Genomic DNA, 20,616 nt, shown 5'->3' with positions numbered 1-20,616 from the left:
TTTGTACTTTTTTTAAATACAGGCCCACTATAAGACTATGCTATATACAGCCAATTATCTGTTGGGTTTCCAAACCTAAACCATTCAAACACAGAGACTATTTAAAGCCATCCCATTAATCACAGTTTGTGACAATAAAGTCATCTTAAAAAATACTATGCTGCCTACTGCAGTTAGGGTTCAATGTAAATACCAAACAGAAAGCTCAATGGACAATGTTCACCTAAGGCAAACAGGCCGGGTTGCTAGCAGAGCTCCTGTGCTGTTTAAATAAGGTCAAAAGTTACAAGACTGAGCTCCAGGATACGACATCCAGTTAGCTCCTCACAAACCACAGCGGTAAACAAAGCAGCAGTAAACACCATGCCTGGGAGCTAACGAGAAAATCTGTAAAAAGTAAAGAGACTGAAAATATATAGAGAGGATAAAATCTGTCCGAGACATTTTATTTTGGCAGAAGGGAAGGTCACTCACTTGCATGTCTGGCAGATTTTGCACTCAGGGCATTGCCAACCTGCCTTCCTTAGAGGGGTCACGGCCATGTCCAGGCACATCCCGTGGTAATGCTGACCGCAACTGGTGCAGAAGAGCTGGTCCAGTAGGTCCCCTGGGCTATCACACAGCGCGCAATTTACATCATCTACAACTGTGGGCAGAAAATAAACAGCAAAGAAATTCAAGACAGGAAAATAGGGACACCATTTTTGTATTAGAAAGTACAGTTGATTTACAATGTGATTTTGTCCACTTAAATGATTTAGCTATAGCTGTATGTACTCAATACAACTCTACTTACATTTGTGAATGGCCAGTTCAATGTGTTCTGGGCAGAGTAGCGAGAGACTCCTGATATCCTGAAAGGTCCCAGCTGCCCCCGCACAGGGGAAATGGTAGAGTTGAGCACATCCTTCAGCACAGCACTTAACGGATGCTCCAAGGCGCTTACAGTATGCACAGTGCTGCAGAGAAAGAGAAAACATTTCAAAGATTTCAGCAACTCGAATGCACAAAATTATTTTTTCCATCAAGGAGAGAAAAAACTCTAACACATGTCCGTGACATTTCTTTATGAATGACTGAGCTAAGGAAAACATGTGATTTATCCATTAATGTCTATTTGGAAAATTGGTTTTCTCAGCCTAGAGAATACCCCTGAATTTGGATTGCCCCTCATTCATCCCGTTTCCTCCAAGTTCTTTAAGTGTAAAAGTCACTCTGGAGATCAAGTGTTGGGCTTCAAATGCAGACTGTGCGCTGCTAACACTAGGAGCTAAGCCTCAGCCCCGGTGAGTGGCATGACCTTTTCCATTTCACAGCTGAGAAATCCACGCTGCCGGGGCCGACCTTTAACAGCCAGTCTGATCCATCAGCTTTGCTGTGCCTCACTGAAGCAGTCCCTCCCTGCTGCCCCAACACATTAAGACGGTGTTAACACCCATTAGTCCAGGGATGTTCTCCCCTAACTTACCTTTGTGCTCCCTGAGTCAATGGCTCTGTCCACATTAAGCAGAGATTGTCCCTCGCCCTCACAAACACCCTCGGACCACAAGGCACAACTCTGATGTGCCCAGCATTGCCCTGAAATGTAAAGACATAAAGGATGTTAAAAAAGTAAAGTATAAAAGTATCGATATCTGCAAAGGTTCTGGATCAATGTGCTTTAAAAGATTCAGGAAATAATTCTAATGCTACATTAAAATGCTGAAAATGTTTTGTAAGAAGTACTTTACATGTTTAATGTATTTGCCTTACCTGACTCGAAGAGAGACTGGACGTTAAGATTTTGTGGAAGGCCGACATGAGAAAGTTCATCCCAAAATCGACTGGCTGGGTCTGGTTCCTCCTCGCAGCCTTCAGACCCACTGGAACAAAGGTTTGCAGAGAAAGCAGGTCAGCACAGGTTTTCTTTTTGTTGTTTAAAAAAAAAAAAAAAGAGGACAGCTAGAAGATATGCTACGCAGGAGAAAGACAGTCTGAGTGTATTTAGGAATGAATAGAGTGGAGAGATGTGCAGTTTTTACAAAAGCTGAGAGATGAAGACAGAGAGAATGAGCTAGCGGAAAATGTTAGAGAGCAAATAAAAAAACTGTGGGGGAGGAGGGTGAGGAGGAGGAGGGCCATCTTGTTTGGCGTGTGCACAAGAGGCTGGCTGTTCTGTCTCATAAAATCTGTTGAAAAGGATGCGTTTCCCCGAGTCCCTGGCTAGAACTAGTGAGCTGCATAGCATGCGGAAAATGTGGAGAGGGAGCATTAGCATTTAAAAGGGACCTCAGTTCCAGTAAACAAACCAACGGCCAAAATCAAGAGACAGGAAGCATGACGGCACATTAATAACAAGCAGTCTTGACAGCTTATCGTTTTGTTTCATCACCTCATTATGGAATGGTCTTCTCCCACCTTCTTACATTTCTATAGACTCGCCCTTTCTCCACCACCTCCTCCTCCTCCTCCTCTCTGACAAATCAATATATAATTTCTCCTACTGCCCTGTGTTCTCTCCTGTGTGGCACAACCGAGGAATGGCCCCAATGACCAATCACACAGCAACAACACAACAGCTACTGGTTGGCTTGGCATGCGGCCAGACCCCCACTGCTCCCACTGCCCATTACGTCACTGGGAACCCAGAGAGACGCTGGTTCCAAAAAGGACCAAAACAAATTAGGCAGCTGTCCAAAAGAGTCCGAAGAGGGTCTTTTGTTGGAACAGTGCGCAAATATGTAGCGCTCAAACACACACTCGGGAAAGGCTCATGTGCACCCTTCACCTGATATGCCATCGGTGGGGCCTGGGGACACCGACTGCTAAGTGATCATTTAGCCTTCAAATGTAGAATGAAAACACAACCTGTTAACAGAGAGAGGCTCCTGAGCTTGAGTGTTTTTTGTGCATACTCCTTTGTGTGTATGAGCCATTGTTTTGGTATATATATATATATATATATATATATATATATATATATTCATATTTGGTCATTCATTAACCACCACCATTGTTTTGTTTCACTATCATAGTCCTCTGAGTATCAATACTGCTTTCCAGGGAAATGTTAAAAGGTAATTTCACCCAAAATAAAACAATCCATTTTTAATAGAACAAAAATAAATAGATAAACACTAAAGAACAGATATTGGTCACAATAAAGACTTTACAACATCGGTTATTTCCACAACCAGTGGCAGGTATGACTTAGCCTACCACAGGGACTCATCACAGATGACTTTTATATCCTGACCAGCACTGACAGTGAAACCATTTGTGACAACAGCGTCAGCCAAGCCTACTTACTTTGTCTTCTCCCTCTGTCCTGAGGTGGTCTCTCCGGCCATTTTTGGCTGAGTGGTTTTTTCACCATCACTGCTTTCGCTTGCCGAGCCTTCTCCACCCTTGTGGCTGAAGAGTGCTTCAAGCTGAGGCGTGGTGTTGAATACTTGCAGATCCCCCTGACCCAGCAGGCTACGGCCACCGCAGTAACAGAAGGCACAGAGACGCTCACTGAAACAAAGAAAATGGGTGGAAAAGGGGTGTTTAATTATATATACCTACTGTGACCACACACACACACACACACACACACACACACACACACACACACACACACACACACACACACACACACACACACACACACACACACACACACACACACACACACACACACACACACACACACACACACACACACACACCACACACACACACACACACACACACACACACACACACACACACACACACACACACACACACACACACACACACACACACACACACACACACACACACACACACACACACACACACACACACACACACACACACACACACACACACACACACACACACACACACACACACACACACACACACACAAATTGTTGGTATCAATGTCACAATAACAGAGATGTGTTGCTCTGTACAAATACAATTCTCAATACCATTTGATACCATAGTAACAAAAAAAACATTTAATTCCATGTTTTTAAACGCCATTATTATTATTATTATTATTATTATTATCAGACAGTTTTTTTGTTAGGAAGTCAAACACGTCATAACTCCCTCTTTTATATCGGTCTCATGTTGCTGTAAAAACCTATCCTCCAAAAACTCAATTTATTCAAGTTCTTGCCCAAAACTAAATGATAGAACACTACATTGAACACATCATGGTAACAATCATTTGTACTGAATAGAGCTTGAATGCACCATATTGCTTCTCTATGGAACTTCAGTGCATGAGATGCTGTTATTTAACAGCTAGCTTTAACGTTAACTAGCTTTCCGACTGCCTACTTAACACGGCTTTGTTTTTCATAATGTAGCATTATCAGGGAAATAATGTGCACCCCATTGACGTCTCAATAGGAATTTGACTGCGTCCCAAACGCATTTCCCATCTCTCCCTGGTCTCTTACAGTACCAGTGTAACTACAGTAGCGGGTAGTGTCACCATTTGAGAATGTTGGCATTGACTTGGCACCGAAGTACTGGGAACCCTCCATAGCTCTGCTTTTAACAATATGTTCACTACATTAAGCAGTTAGTGCTGCACACATTTGAAGAGAAAGAAGTTGAAAAAACAGTACCTTACAAGAATATCTGGACATAAAACTGTAGCAGATTGCATGTAAAAGAGGCATTTTGGAGAAGAAAGGACAACAAAAAAGAGAATAGCTGCCAAGAGTTTGAAAGTTGAGAAGTAAAACGGGTGGTAAATATGCATCAGATTTTTAGGGGATGCAATAGCCTGGTTAATAAGATCCCAGGAGATGCTGCTGGCCTGCCCTCCATCACTAGCATCGATAGCACAGACAGGCCGGAGATTGATTACAACCTTTAACAGAGTGGCACCTGGGAAGAGCATGTTGCCTCTACCAGCTGATGACTCCATTTCGATTCATCCATGCATGTGTACACGGCAAGGCAAACAGCATGTCACATTGCTAACCACAAATACACAATTGCATACTAATGCTTGCACATGTACACATTATATAAACATTCATTTGGAAAAAAAGAAAAAAGCGTTTCTCACCTGCTTTTGTCTTCTCTACTCGCTGGGATGGATGATCCGGCAGAAGGGTCGGCTGGAGGGCTGTCGGCCTGAGGAGAAGAGGGCTTGTCCTCCTCTGACGCCTCAGTGGCCAACACTTCCATACTTTCCTCTGGCTGAATTGGTGTATCTAAAATGTAAAAAATAAAAAGAAATGAGCGGTTAATAAGTAAGAAATACCTAAGGAGTAAATCCCTCCAGAGAATTAATGAGCATTGCTGTCGGCTCGACATTGGCCTCTATGTTATAGGCTGCTCTTGAATTCATTGTCAATTATGACTGTGAAATCAGCATGCAGCTTCTGACAGGTACAGGCCGCCATAGGGCAAGTTGATTGCATTCTCGTCAGTTTCCTGCAGGTCAGAAACACAGCCCCTATTAGTGAGATGCGGAGGGTAAAATATGGGGACCATATGCTCAAGCCCTGATTACAGTAAGCCCTCTGGGAACACCAAGCTCTTGTACCGAATAACAATGGAGGCAGGGGGGAACATTTTAAAATCACAGTTGGCAAAATGTCCCAAGAAGTGGGGTTTAATATTAATGGGGAATAATATGGCCTGAAATACAACTACACTCATTTTTGTGTAACTATCATGAGGGCGTTTGAGCTAAATGACAAAAAGAGGGCTCAATTCGCTGTGCTAATCATACAAAACAACTCCCAAAAGCACGCCTCGCTGAGACTTTGGGCCATGCAGAATTTTCATTAACATTTCATTGAGATGTAATTAGGCAATTACTGCAATGATTCACTGTCATTTAATGGAACATCACAAGACAAATAACACCTCCTAATAACTGAATGCATGTATAGTAGACTTCCCACAGTCTTTGGATAGAAGTCAGGTCCCCTTTGTTTGTCAATATGCTACATGTTTTCATGATAGGCATGTTTGTTTATTTGTTACATTTGACATACAACTTTTAAATGCTATTATACAATAAGCAGGAGTTACACAACATTATCACACCAGATTTTGAATTCACTGAGCAAAGGTATACATTGCTTGACCTCAGCTGCACATTACTTGTTCTTTATATTAAAAAATATATTTTTTTCATGATAAAACACAAATAATTTCCTTATAATTGCCTGTTTAAGTAACGTAAACCACAGCTAAAAAAGTAGAGCAAGCCACTGTCAGAATTTCATTCATCTCCAGCACAGCAACAGGGCAGCAAAGAGATGCATCACGTGGTCACGTGACGTGGTGGTCACGTGACGTGATGTACACGTAAAAAAGCACATAAATGGGTCTGGAGAGACTGATGGGATTTTAAAAAGCTTTTAGAGGGCATTAGCCCGGGGCTCTTTCCCACTGCACCTCAATGCCAATCTCAGAGCAGGAGGAGAGATGGAAGCAGTAAGGGGAGGAAGAAAAAAAACACACCCGCTGTAGCTTCACAGCTCAAGTTAAACCCTTTCAATTATAGCCCTGAAGTAGAAGCATGGGGTGCCAAGAAAAAGCTCTCATCCATCCTTCTGCAGGAGAGGGAGACTCCTCTTCTACCTTTACTGAAATACCCTTTTGAAGCACTCTCGGCATGGGGCTGCCTAGATGTGCAAGTTCAAGTGTTACATCACTCCCTAGCGTAACCAACGTGTACATACTTGATCACAAAGGGGGGTTGCAAAGTCTCACCTGTGTCCTGAGGGCCTATGGACTCTGTTATCTCCGTCCCATCCATGCTGTCCTCGTCATCCACAACAACCCTCCCTCTGGTGCGACCCCTAGGGTGAGGAAGAGAAACAGACAAATAAACATAGGCATTGCAAAAGAACAAGACAAGAGGAAGTGCCCGCATTCGCCTCAGGAGTGGGGGTGGCGGGCGGTCATGAATTAGTTAAATATAGTCACAGCTGTCACTGATTTTTAATGGAGGCACTCAGGGCTCTGGGCAAGGCGGAAGAGTGGTAGTGGGGGGTGCACAATGCAGACTGGTAGTATGTAGAGTTTAAAGATGGAGGGCAATCTGAATAACGCCACTCTAAAGATTAGAGTAAAGAGAATGGGTATTTAGATCAAATGTCCTTATGGTATTAACGTAGAATCATTCGTAAATAAAAGACTACGCCCATGATAGGGTTATAAAAATACCATTAAAAACAAAATCTAAATATTGGTGTATGGTGCTCATACATCAAAACTGAAATGTGTGTTCATCTTTAGAGAGACATGTAAATAATACCTTTATCGTTTACAGTCCCTGAAGGGATGACAACTCATTAGAGTAACTGAACGTGCTCTTGTTCAAATTCAAATCAGAATACAGACACTACTTATTATATGATAATAGCTCTGTAATTTACCTCAGCACAAACAAATATGTAATGATGGATTTTCATGAGTCATGTTTGGTATCCTGAACAGAAAATATCCGTAGGGTTGTTTACGCATTCATTAGCTGTGATGTATAGCTTTGTACATAGTATATAGCTTTGGATAAAGACAGAGGGATTACACAAGACAGATAGTCTTATCCTTATATTTTATTATTCCAAAAATAGAGACTGCAAGATTATTTTATGCAAGACCTAATTGATTCTACTTAAAGTTTTTGAGGGTAGTCCCGAAAAAGGTGCAATAACAACCATCCTATTTAAATGATTAGTCTTAAGTAAATAGAATTATCATGGCAAACACACCATCTGATAGATCTCTGAATGCCAGTCAATAAACAGCAAGACAACCTCTTATTATCATTTCAAATCAACAGCTACTCTGTTGCCAGCAGGCGCTACTGGGGTCAATTTGTGTGAAGAACAAAGCACTTTGACCCTTGACGTATAAGTCACAAGGGTATGCACAGCTTAGTATATATTTCTTAGTAAGAATGTGATTGTTATGGAGAACTGCTAGTTTGCGACAAGGTCAATGCTCTATTATTTTCCAAATAAAGAATGCAAAATACTTTCAACACGTTTTTAAAAAAAAAGGCATGTTGGAGGTTATAAACCTTATAAAAACACCAACATAAAACTATGTGAGGAGAACGCTGTACTATCGGATTTCAAGGTAAAAACCAAGAACTACTACAGTCTACTAGAGATGTGTTTTTTCACAGGTATTAAGTAATGATGATACAGCTCTTAACAAACGACAGTTTGTAAGTATCTACCAGAGAAGATTGACCGACTTCATGTCTCAAGCAGAGATGAAGCTGCCATGTGTAATAATTAGTATAGGGCTCAAACACTGCTTGTTAATAACATTTAATCGGAATTAGATATATGAAGCATTATCTATTTTTTATAAACATCACTTCATATTTCTTTATGCATTTGTCCAAAACTGTGCATTTAGTGAACCAATTAATAACAGTGTTTTAGTATACTAATGCACGGCTGTCGGTAAACTTCATGTGCACAACCGACATTTAAAGGTCACATGTCATGGCCATTTCCACTGATCATAATTCCATTGTTGAGGTCTACTAGAATACATTTATACTGTGCAATTTTCCAAACTCACATTGGTTTCGCATACAGCATCTCTGTAAAGTATGTGTATTCAGCAGTATTCACTCTCTCCACTAAACGGCTCGTTGCAGCTCTTGCCCCCCCCTCCCTGTGAGCCCAGTGTGCGCCGATTGGTCGGGACCAGTCGGGACGTTGTAAATCGCGCTGAACTCCGTGGAGGTGTGATTTCCTTGTTTAGCGATACACAGCGAAACACAGCCAAACTCACCCTGAGCACACACAAAGTCACAGCCGAAGTGAAAACAATAAGTGTGGCTTGATATTGAGTAAGAAAAAGGTTGATAAACGCTGTGAGAATGGGTCTGCAGAGAGAATTTCGCCTCGCAACTGTCTGTTATCAGCCTGCAGCCAGGGAGGAGAGATCAGCAGAGCTGCATGCACTGAGTGTGTGAGGAAGTCCGTGGATTGGTCAATTTGGACCTATCCGCGGGGGCTTAACGTAACGGCTCCGCGGCCGTAACGGCTCCACGGATTGGTCCATTTCGTTCCGGGGACGACATGACACCATGACGTCCCCGGAAGAATCAAATGGACAGCGACGTATCTCCAACGAGGCGTTTTGGGGAGGTATTTTCTGTGTTAGAGTTTTACTCCCTACATGGTGTACTTTGAGGGTTTTGACTCTGCAGACCGTTTACATGCATAAAAACCTTCATAACACAATGGGACGGGTAATAACCGGAAAAGCATGACATGTCACCTTTAAACATTATCATAACTGACTGAAGTGTGTAGCACTGAACAATTTGATCAATTTAGACTATTTTATTCAAGCAAAAGTATTGGGACAGCTGCTTGTGTTTACAAAACATGTACCTTTCATTTGAGAACTTGGGCCCAAGGGGTCATTTGAAAAATACACATTTTATTTATTTTTCCAAAATAAGGTTTTTTTGTGTTTCCGCAATACACACAATTTAAATATCTGGTGCAGTATTAATCCTTTTTCTTCACGTTTAAGAAAGCTTTGTCCATTTGTTTTCTATTACACTAAAATGATTCCTAACATACCGTTTAGCGAGAAAGTGAACCACAGCGCAGTACAAGGAAACAAACTGTGGTGGTTAGTTAAAACTGTACTCAAACTTGAGCATAAGCCGTGGTGGCTGCCCAAGTCCGGTCTAATAATACAAACAGCTACATACTGACACTATCTATACAACACAATGCAAAAAACAATATCAACTATCAAGGAATGCTAAAAACCCTAATAATTTATTTGAATTTGGTTCATCTATGATTCTATATGTTGCAGTAGTAAATCTGATTGCACCGTGCAATTGGGGTTTGTATGTAGAAATGCAATTACAGTTTGGATTGAGATCCAAGGCCAAAAAAAACTCAATCAGAAAATCCTTTTCATGCGTGCTGTTGAGTGACCCAAAAATATCTTCTTACTACACCAGTGCAAGACTTTCTCTCTGGGAAGTCGTCTTTCTTAGCCTTTTAGCTATTATAACTTAAAGAGAAGTCCTCACAATTTTAAAACAAGACATTTTAAATGTAGAGATCAAAAAAGGAAAGGGAAACCATTTCCATTTCTCACTGAATGTGCCATGTCAGCTAATCAGACAACCATGACTAGGTTTATACACATAAGCCGGTATGCCAACCCATACAGATGTGTGCACGCATACACAAGCGTTTACATATGCTATGGAAAGGTCTGTCAGTGTTTGAGCATCCTCCAATGGGAGCTCTGTTAAACTAATCTTGGAAACGCTGTGTGGAGGGAATAGTTGTCAGGGATACAAATTAAATAGCAACATCAATTGTTAGCATTCTTAGTAGGGAGAGAGAAAAATGAGAGCAGCATGTGTATGGTCCATGGGTACTCAGGAGGATACGGGGGTTGGAAGTGAGGGAGGAGATGGTGGGATGGGGGGCTGGGTAATTTTCGGTGCCACCAGAGAGAAAAATCACAAATGGCTGGATGCCAAATCAACCCCTCCCTCTAAATGACTTCCATGTCAAGATAAGGAACAACCCAAAAGCTAAAGAATGACAGAAGAAGCCTTGAGCAAACCTTGGCTAAAAACATAATAACCTGTAAACCCAAGTCAAGCCTAACTCTCTTAATTGACTAGAAGCAAACTCACCTATCCCACAGAGTGCTTGTTTCATGTTATTGTAAAGGGGCACACAGTTATTGCTGAGTCAGGCATGTGCCTTCCTGTAGTCACAGATAACATTAAGATGTGTGCATGACAGAATCTAAATTATATAATTCTTATAGGTAACAAGATTGAAACAATTAATTGCAACATTGATAATATTTGAAGAACTGCAAAAAGCGTAGTTATGTATACTATCTGCAAACCAAAGAATCATAAATGGTTGATGCAGTTTATTATTTGGCTTAACATAAGTCTACAGACAAGACTCTGATTGATTGTAAAACTGTTTGTTTTTTAACAATAATTCACCACATCAGTATGACACATCTTTTGGTCTTTCATCCCGCTCACATGTTAGTGCTAAACACATTCTGTCTCACAGGCTATAGTGTAAATGTTCACACATATAATTCTATAGTTAATTACTTTTAAATGGCTTTTCATTCCGGATGGCAAATTAAAATGCAAATATTATCTGTGTTTGACATTTTCCTTTATGACTACAATATGATGAATAGCACAAAGAGTAGTTGATGGCAGTACAGCCTTCACAAACACTGCTACACAACTCTCAACTGAAATGATAAATAACTGCGCAAAAGGCATTACATTTCAGCATTGAGACCGCCAGCAAATTCACTGACAAACGCTGAAGACCAACATTCAACCCCATACCCTGCACAACTTATCCCCCCCACAGTCCCACCACAGGGAGAAAGAGAAAAAAAAACGAAAGAAAAGATGAAAATAATGCTGTGGTAAGTAGTTCCAGCTAGCAGCGTGCTGCCTGGAAAACCTGAAAAGGATTATGCTCTTCTGAAATGGACTGACTAGCAGATGGAGCGTGGGCAAATCTAGTAAATTCCAACAACCAGGTCTACAAGAGCCATTACTGACACTTCCTCCTTTGTCACAAGCAAACTGGCTTTTAACACTGGTCATTTTTATATTTATACACACACTGATTATATCCATTAGAAGAGGAAGCCAGTTGGTCTGGACACAAGATTGTGCCATGAGGAATATTCCCAGCTCTGTGAAATTGTTTCACTCTCTAGTGTATGTGACTGAGCATAGCAACATATCATCTTATTACAGTTGGTCAAGTTTGGCTTCTACACTGCAGGCAGGTAAATTATGCCCGGAGGAACAGCCAACCTTATGCCTATAGTCCATAATAAACATGAAGCAACTCAAATGTGTACCAGGTCATTCTTCCACTGTGGCATTAAGGCATCGTTTGGATGCTTGCAGATTAAACGATCCATTGGGAGCAGGGTATTAAGATTGATTGAGAGGACAGACTAAGGAGAAGGTTAAGGACCTTTGTGGGCATTATGTTACCGAGCAGCTCTAAGCTGCATTATATGCTGCTATGGATGTCACAAAGAAGTCAGACCGTGTACAATCCCTCATAAGACATTTCTGTTCTGGCCTCAACTGTAATCAAGCTGCTGTGGAACTGTTTATAAAAATCATATTTGTCATGATGATATTTTATCAAAAAGCAAACCCAATCAACTACATGCAAACAACACAATCAGTTTTGAAGAACAAAAGGAAAGGCCCAAAACACAACAACAATGTGTTTTTCTAGTAACACAGTAAATATGCCATATGTTTAAGTCAGACTGCCAGTCTGTAGACCTCGTTTTAAATATCTTCCAACGTTCTTTTAATTTCTTGGACAAAATAGCAGGATTCCACATTATCGAGATTTCATGATATGGTTTTGGGTGCTGCTTGATTTAGCCAACGCTTTTATCCAAGGCTACTAACAAAGCACCTCTACAGTGGTGGATTTAGTATCCCAAGGAAACTTGGCATGTTGACTGCAGAGGCTAAGGATCAAACCTAAAACGGGATGGGGATCAAACCACTGACCCTCCGATTTGTAGACAAAAATGTCCCCCATGACTAACAGCGGCCTTCCATGTTTGATATATGACAAAATAACTATAACAAATAAAAATCAAGCAATAGCACGATCCAGATGCTATGGAGGCAGAAAAATTTACGAATTTTTTTGGATGGAAGTAAATATTACATTTTTCCACATCATAAACATACAAAAAAAGATTACTTTCAATATCCAAATTAAAAACATACTTCTTTTTGTTCTTTGACGTGGATGAGAGTGGCGCCTGCGGTAGGATGACAGCAGCATCCTTGCGCGGCCTTCCACGTGGTCGTTTGTCTGCGTGGGCAGGACTTCCTGTGGACGTGGCCCCGACACTGCTGGAGGGCGGTGAGGGTCCCTGGTCAGAGGGTTCCACAGTCTTATCCTCTGATGACATTCTGAAACAAAGATGAGATAATGATAAGCGTTGTATGATAAGTAGACTTTAAACATTTACTCAACTTTTGAAAACAGGTGCCGATGTTCACCCGTTTTGTTTTCATTATGTTTAGAAGCTTTCAAGGACTGGATATAAAAAAGGAGACAATGGCATGGGAAGCATTCTGTAATCACTGCACATCCAGTGGTCTGGGTTTTCCATTTGCTGCAACCCACCCACTGAAAGAAAAGCCACAGCTCAATGGTAAATAAGGTGAATGCTGCCCTTTAGTTGTATTTTACAATGTGAAGTGTAGTTGAGAGCTGGCATGAGAGCACTGGTGACACAAAGGAACACAGAGTCTGAGGGAAATATCCATTGGCTATTTCCAAACGACACAAGAATCTCTCCAGCAGTCAAATTTGCCAAAATTGCATTGAATTTTTGTTGAGTTATCTGAATACAATTTGCTCATGGGATGTACTTGTACACTGGAGTGAGAGAAATGGCAATTTTCGCTCCAGGCTGGGTCATGCCACTCTCACATACCTGTGTCCAATCAGAAGCCTAAAACAGGGACAGACCTTTTTTTCCATTGGTTCTTTTGGGGAAAAATAACCAATAATCAGCAGTGAACCGCTTCAACACGTGTATTTCGGTTTATTCACTGCATTCATTTTGTTATTCTACAGTATTGGTGTTTTATAGTTATTTGTTAATGTATATAACCCAATTTGTGTTCTTTGAAATTGAAAAGGATATTGTATTGTGTTTGTTACTTTCGTTGCAGTTGTATATGTCTTAAGTGTAATTTGGCTTGGCTTCCTATTTTGTATGGACATGCGTTTATTTTGAAGGAGAGTTAGCGCTGTTGACAGGAAGTTGCTATTGCTATGGAAACAACGTGACGGAGATTAACGGAGAAAAGTCATATCTAAAGACAGAGAGAGTAAACGGAAAAAAAACGAATATCCAAATAACGAAATTGAAACCCGAATAGTACTCCAACGAGCGAATATTCGGATACAGCCCTAATTCACATATGAATATAGGCATTCAAATTAGCTGAATAAAAAAGAAGCAAAAAGATGGCAAGCAATGTTGTAGGCATATGTGATATAAGATGTGCATGTTTTCTACCACTTGAATGCTCGTAATTACAGTTTCAACAATCTAAACTAAATGTTCACCACTGGGCATTTCCCATGGATTTGTTTCAGTTAATTGACCTTTCTCCAAGCCATGCCCCCCACTGCTATTCAGTCAAGCCGTCTTGACTTGGCATAGAGCCCAATCTGTCACTAACTGCATACCTTGAAGAAAAATTATCTAACTTTGAAAAAGCGAAAGATCCATTTCAGAGTGAAGCACAACATACAAAGGCCTATGATATAAGTCTAAAGCAGGGGTAGCCAACACGGTGCCCGCGGGCACTCAGTCGCCCGCGGAGCATGTTCTAAAAATAGCTCGCCAAGCAAATCCAAAATGTATAAAATACACAAAACAAAAAAGGAAATGTAATTAAAAGAATCTACCCTATGCATAAACGAAACCTAAATCATAGCGAACTCCATCTACTTACTACAACTCCATATCTATCCAACACCCCTCCTACCCCCACCCCCACAATGAATATCGACCAATCACGTTCTTGCTTGATTTGCGGGACCAGCGTTGCAGTCGGCACACACGCATGGCGTAATCTCCACTGGGGACTGGGGACAGGGACATGTCCCCCGCACTTTTCAAAATCCCGTTTGTGTCCCCCCACTTTACAAATATGTTGATTATTATTTTTTAACGCAAGCCGTCATCGCCACGGAGGAGCACACAGCATCTGTGAGCGAGCGAGACAGAGGAAGAGAGAGAGCGAGGGAGCGAGCGAGAGAGCACACTTTTATCTATTTAATATAAAGTAAGAAATCATTCCAACGTGTACTATAGGACAGTACAAAAAACAGTTTAAAAGGAGAGTGATCAGTAAAATATGCATAAAGAAAAAGATAGAATGCTAACTAGGTAACATAAGATCAGAATAAACAAGTTTAAATGATTTGTTATTGGTTGTGATAATATTCTAAAGATGTTTGGATTATTGAAAAGTATACAGCTCCCTTTCATCTAAGTGTTGAGAGCTGTATCCATAAATTCATTTTGTGCTCAAAGTGCACCAGATTGATGCATTTCACTTCAACATTTTAAAAAACATCTTCCCGGGGGTGCATGCCCCAGGATCCCCCTAGAGGAGGTGAGGACCCCCCTAGAGGATGTGAGGCCCCACATGGGGGGCCTCACATCACATAAAGCAGGTTAAAATAATTTAATTGCATACATGTTATTTGAGTAAACACTGAAAACGGGTCCCACAGACCCAAACAGCACACAAAGGTTAAAGGTAAGCATATAATAATGTTAAAATGTGCTAAATATATACACTGCAAAAAAAAAAAAAAAAAAAGAGTAAAAGTAGCCCCTGACTTGTTTTATGTTTTGAAAGTAGCACTCATCCTAAAAAAGGTTGGTGACCCCTGTTCTAAAGCAGTGGTTCTCAACTGGTCAGGCCTCGGGACCCACTTTTTCCTTAGTCAATAGATCGCGACCCGAAATTTTGAACCACTCAAATCTATTCAACAAAAAATCCTACAGTAATATATACGCTTTGCAGCATACAATATTAATTAAAGTGAAGTACAGTGCATATCCCTTATATCCCTTCACAGAACAAAAGAATGCTTTTAAATAAGGTTTAATGAGATGATGGAATCAAAGCTGAACTGTATGATTTTTTGAAATACTAACAAACTACCCATTCTGGTACACCCTGAGAAGAAAATAAATAGATGTATTACGACATATTAATAATATGTTATGCCATTGTTTGTTTTTCACTTTGTTCTGACAGCTGAACTTGCTGCTCCTCACAGAGAGAAGAGCAAAGAGGAGATAGTCTGTGTGAAATAGTTTCAATTGTGGGTAAGGGTAGATAGCCCTCATTGTTCTGTGACCTGTCAATCATCAAACCGGGGGTCATGTCATTATGTGTTCATTTGTATCTGAAGTTGTACCCATGGATGTATAAAGAATAGTTCTACCGCAAAGTTATTCTCCGTGGGATTTCCGGCTACAATCTTGATTCTGATTGGCCAGAAGACTCGAACAAACATCAGCAAAGATGTTTTATTGAGAAGATGATCACTACGTGACAGAAGTTTTCAAATCTGTTTATGGTTTCCGGTACTTTCAGTCCAACGCCTACTGCATGCACAGCGTTAGAAAATCGGGCCTTCAAAAATCAAAGTTTGACTTCCGCCCCCAAAAAAGGGATTTTTTTTTTTTTTTTTAATTTTCCTTTTTTTCAGTCACTCGAAACGGGTCCGCGACCCACTTTTTGGTGGCGAACCACCAGTTGAGAACCACTGGTCTAAAGCATACATCCAGGATTTAAAACTGACTCGGCTGCAGGCTTGGATTTTCGTCATTTTAGGGGCAAGGCCATTTGGCCTTTGGTGTCACACATTTTTTCAGGGCGGAAAGGCCACATGCCAGAGTACAAAGGCCATTGAGGGAAACATTTGGATTTGGAGCTTACAAATAAATAAACTTTCTGATAAGAAAAACACACGAATGACATGGAAAACAAATCACTTTTTTTATAACAATAATGTCAAACATTATATCCTCCTATAGGCCTATGCCTCCTTAGTATTACCGTATATAAAATGAAATACTTTACTTTGAATAATTAGTGTTTGGTATGTTTTCCATCTACTACTTCTCCCATTCACAAATCCGAAATCAAATCAAAAATTCTATTAATATGTAACAAATAGATTCCATTTCAGAGCAGAAGAAACAGCCTTCAAGGGTCAAACTCTGCACATACATCATTTTCGTGTGTGTATACCACAGACGGTTTGTGTCATGTCTGTCTTTAGGACGTTGGTGTGAGATTGGATGGAGCAGCTACAACGTTAGTTTAGCCTGATTGATCCGATCTCCATTCAGAAAACACGCATTTTAAAAGGTTTTTTGCCAGCCGTCTTGTCTGCACACTTGTCAAAGCATGGTTTTTACTAACCGTTACCAGTATTTAGTTAATTCGGCATCATTTTTGAAACGTGTATTACAATTAAATCACAGTAAAATAGGTTAAGTTTGTCGTAGTTGGTTTCCACCACAGTATTTACATGGATATAAGCCCCGCCCCCTCTCCAGCGCGCCCTGTGACAGGAGTAAACACAGCTGACAGCCGCGGTGAAACCGGGTGAAACTCCAGCGGTTAGAGCAATGCGAATATTCGCATCACGTCCGTTGTGAACGCAGCATAATGCAGTTCAGAAACCACTGTTCTGGCACTTTTAAAGCAACTTCAAGATTTTAACAGTGTGAGGGGCCCAAAGGCCATGGTGGCCGTAGGACGTACAATTATTTGTGGGGCATAACGGCCAGACCGAGGGGCTACGACGGCCATGGCCGTCATGGCCTCCGTGAAAATCCCACCCTGCTCAGCTGTACTCTGCTAATGTTATCTCTAAATATCTCAAAAGGTGATGTTTTGGAAATGTATATCCCCTTCCAACCACCCTGGGTCACGTCTATCAATATTACACATGCCCCAAGCACAATGTTATCCATGACTAGTTTTTAATCAGCAAAACCAGCCTGAAAATAAAGTCAACCTGAATTGACTATGAAAGTCTTTCGAGAAAAGAAGAATAGTTGTCAGAACGCTGCATTCGAGGGGTGGGAATTAGCAAAGGGGAAATTCCATTTAGAAAAGCTTAAATCTTTCTCGAAATAGATGTACGAGTAGGAAACTCTATTGAACACCATAGAATAGGATATTCCTTAATTTAGAGTTCAGGTGGATTGTAACGAAAGAGGGTAGTTTTATTGATGTAGTTTTGTAATTTTCATGATGAAACCTTTACGTTACCTCTCTTGCCTTTTATGACATGATCTGCATTAGCTGTGTTTGTCCACTAATATCCAGGTTTTTAATTTGTATTTGTTGAGATTGAGCAGTAGGGCTTTTGCTCTGACGTAGTACAGCAAATGTTCTGTTAATCACTGAGAGATTAACTGTTGCATGATACAAGTTTGTATGAATAAAGATTGGCATCGATTTTGATTTTATGTGGCTGGCAGCACTGTCAAGACGCTAATTTCACAGTAGTACAGTGACCGAACACATTGAGCGTAGATGTGGATAGTGTAGTGATGACTGACTGCATCTGCTGATGTTGCACGGCTTTGGACATAGTGTATACTGGCAATATAGGCAACATTTGAGCATCCTGCATGTTAATGACCCAATACTTTTTACAGTAACTTTGATCTAGAAGAATTTCAATTATAAAAAGGCAGGAGAATTCTGAATATACATTTCTCATGTGCTCTGTGAAATCCAATGGTATGCTCATGTTGGTTTGTGTCCGCTGGACATGAAAGCTAAAGGCATCAGTTGGTTGAAACTGATTAATTAGCCCATTACACTGTATATAACAGCTGTGTTTAGGTGAGTTTATGTTGAAGTATTGGAGTTTCAGGCTCTGCACTTTCCCATCTCAACTCCTACCTCAAAGACCGCACCTACAGGGTATCTTGGAAAGGGTCCGACTCTGACCCTTGTCAATTATCTACGGGGGTCCCTCAGGGCTCTGTCCCCTCCTCTTCTCTCTGAACACAAACTCGCTCGGATCGGTCATTAGCCCACATGGTTTTTCATACCATTGCTACGCTGACGACACTCAATTAATTTTGTCTTTTCCCCGTTCTGAAACCCATGTTGTCGCACGCATCTCTGCTTGTCTAGCAGACATCTCTCAGTGGATGTCTGCTCACCACCTCAAGCTCAACCTTGACAAGACTAAACTGCTTTTTCTTCCTGGAAAAGATTGTCCCACCTAACAATCAACATCGGCCCCTCTGTTGTTTCCCCGACTCAGACTGCAAGGAATCTGGGTGTGACCCTAGATGATAACCTGCCCTTCACTGCAACAACCCGCTGCTGCAGATACACTCTTTACAACATCAGGAGGATACGTCCCCAGCTGACCCAGAAAGCGACACAGCTTCTGGTCCAGGCTCTCGTCATCTCACGCCTAGACTACTGCAACTCCCTCCTGGCTGGTCTACCTGCATGTGCCATCCGTCCTCTGCAGCTCATCCAGAATGCAGCAGCTCGTCTGGTCTTCAACCTTCCTAAATTGCTCCTCCGCTCCCTTCATTGGCTTCCAGTAACTGCTAGAATCCACTTCAAGACACTGGTACTTGCATACCATGCTGTGAATGGTTCTGGCCCTTCCTAAATCCAGGACATGGTTAAACCATACACCCCAGCACGTGCACTCCGCTCTGCATCAGCCAAATGGCTCGCTGCACCCTCACTGCGAGGGGGACCCAAGTTCCCATCAGCAAAAACACGTCGGTTTGCTATCCTGGCTCCAAAATGGTGGAATGAGCTCCACATTGACATCAGGACAGCAGAAAGCTTACACATATTCCGGCGCAGACTGAAAACTCATCTTTTTCGACTCCACTTCGAGCAATAAAATGAAAAACAGAAAACAAAAAACAAAAAAAATGAAAAGCACTTATATACTAACTAAGCACTTACATACTAACAAAGCATTTATATACTAACAAAGGACTGGCTTATCTAAAGCCAGTTGAGTAGCACTTGAAATGTTTTGGCTCTATGAAACCAAATGTACTTATATGATTCTGTTTTCTTCAAGTTTGTATCTTCTTGGTCGAATGCACTTATTGTAAGTCCCTTTGGATAAAAGCGTCAGCTAAATTAAATGTAATGTAAAGTATATGGTGAAAGAAAAATATAGTATATAATTGTTAATGCTAGATTGAAAACATTTTTTGTAGTCTTAGGACCAGGCAGTGGGCATTTTAATACAAAAAGTATTATTAAACCCTAGTATAGCCCAGCTTGATTGTAGTAATTATGCTTGTTGTGGGAGGTATTTTGTATTATTCAAAAATGGTTGCCTCGTGTTATTGGACATCAAGGTTGTTTTTTTAATCTAAACTGTCTTGTGCTTTGTTCATGTCTTTGTCTTTAACATATTAGGTCAATATTTGAAATAAGTGTTTTAACATTAACATTATATCCTTTGGATACTTTTGTTTCCTTGTCTGATAAGCCATAAATAATGGCTAAATAAATGTAAGACCTCTTTAATAACTACAATGGACAAGAAAAACCTGACTAAAATCAAACATATATTTTCCACTACTTTACGTAATTTACATCCAGGGTAATCCAAGTATTTAATAATGCAACCTCACAAACCTCCTTTAATAAACCAAATTCACCTCAGTATTTGCACCACTATCCAAAACTAGTTTCAAGCAGGAGATAAAGTATGTTTTACCCACTAGTATTCATTTCTGAAAGGCAGGTGCAAAACATTCTCAAAAGCCATCCGCTAACTTGTTTGTCTGTCCCAAAATAAAATGACATCAGAATAAATGATGACTAATATTTACGATGAGTCATGACAAAAGTCAATGTTGCTAGATGTAATCTTAATAAAGCAGGAAAATGCCACTAAAGTGGGGCTAATTTGACATTACATTGTATTCTTTGCCATTTCACTTAATTTGTATAACACAATATCAATGCTGAGATGGGGTGCTTGGCACTACATTACATTAATGAGC

At 40.7% G+C, this 20,616-nt stretch overlaps 1 protein-coding gene across 6 annotated transcripts in view; it reads right to left on the bottom strand.

Moving 5' to 3' along the window:
* kmt2cb (lysine (K)-specific methyltransferase 2Cb) overlaps positions 1–20,616 on the bottom strand; it is a 69,677-nt gene that overhangs the window by 46,960 nt on the left and 2,101 nt on the right. For all 6 annotated transcript variants that reach the window (XM_034104648.1, XM_034104649.1, XM_034104650.1 and 3 more), the window contains exons 2-9: positions 12,767–12,955; positions 6,703–6,791; positions 5,039–5,186; positions 3,289–3,495; positions 1,753–1,862; positions 1,469–1,578; positions 797–959; positions 475–646 (exon numbers count right to left, since the gene is read on the bottom strand). In XM_034104648.1, the coding sequence (XP_033960539.1) occupies positions 475–646; positions 797–959; positions 1,469–1,578; positions 1,753–1,862; positions 3,289–3,495; positions 5,039–5,186; positions 6,703–6,791; positions 12,767–12,954 (1,187 nt within the window). In that variant the 5' untranslated portion in view covers position 12,955. The remainder of the gene's footprint in view (positions 1–474; positions 647–796; positions 960–1,468; positions 1,579–1,752; positions 1,863–3,288; positions 3,496–5,038; positions 5,187–6,702; positions 6,792–12,766; positions 12,956–20,616) is intronic.

This window comes from Pseudochaenichthys georgianus, chromosome 17, assembly GCF_902827115.2.
Source record: "Pseudochaenichthys georgianus chromosome 17, fPseGeo1.2, whole genome shotgun sequence".
Classification (NCBI taxonomy): Eukaryota; Metazoa; Chordata; class Actinopteri; order Perciformes; family Channichthyidae; genus Pseudochaenichthys; species Pseudochaenichthys georgianus.
This window is presented reverse-complemented; position numbering and strand designations above follow the sequence as displayed.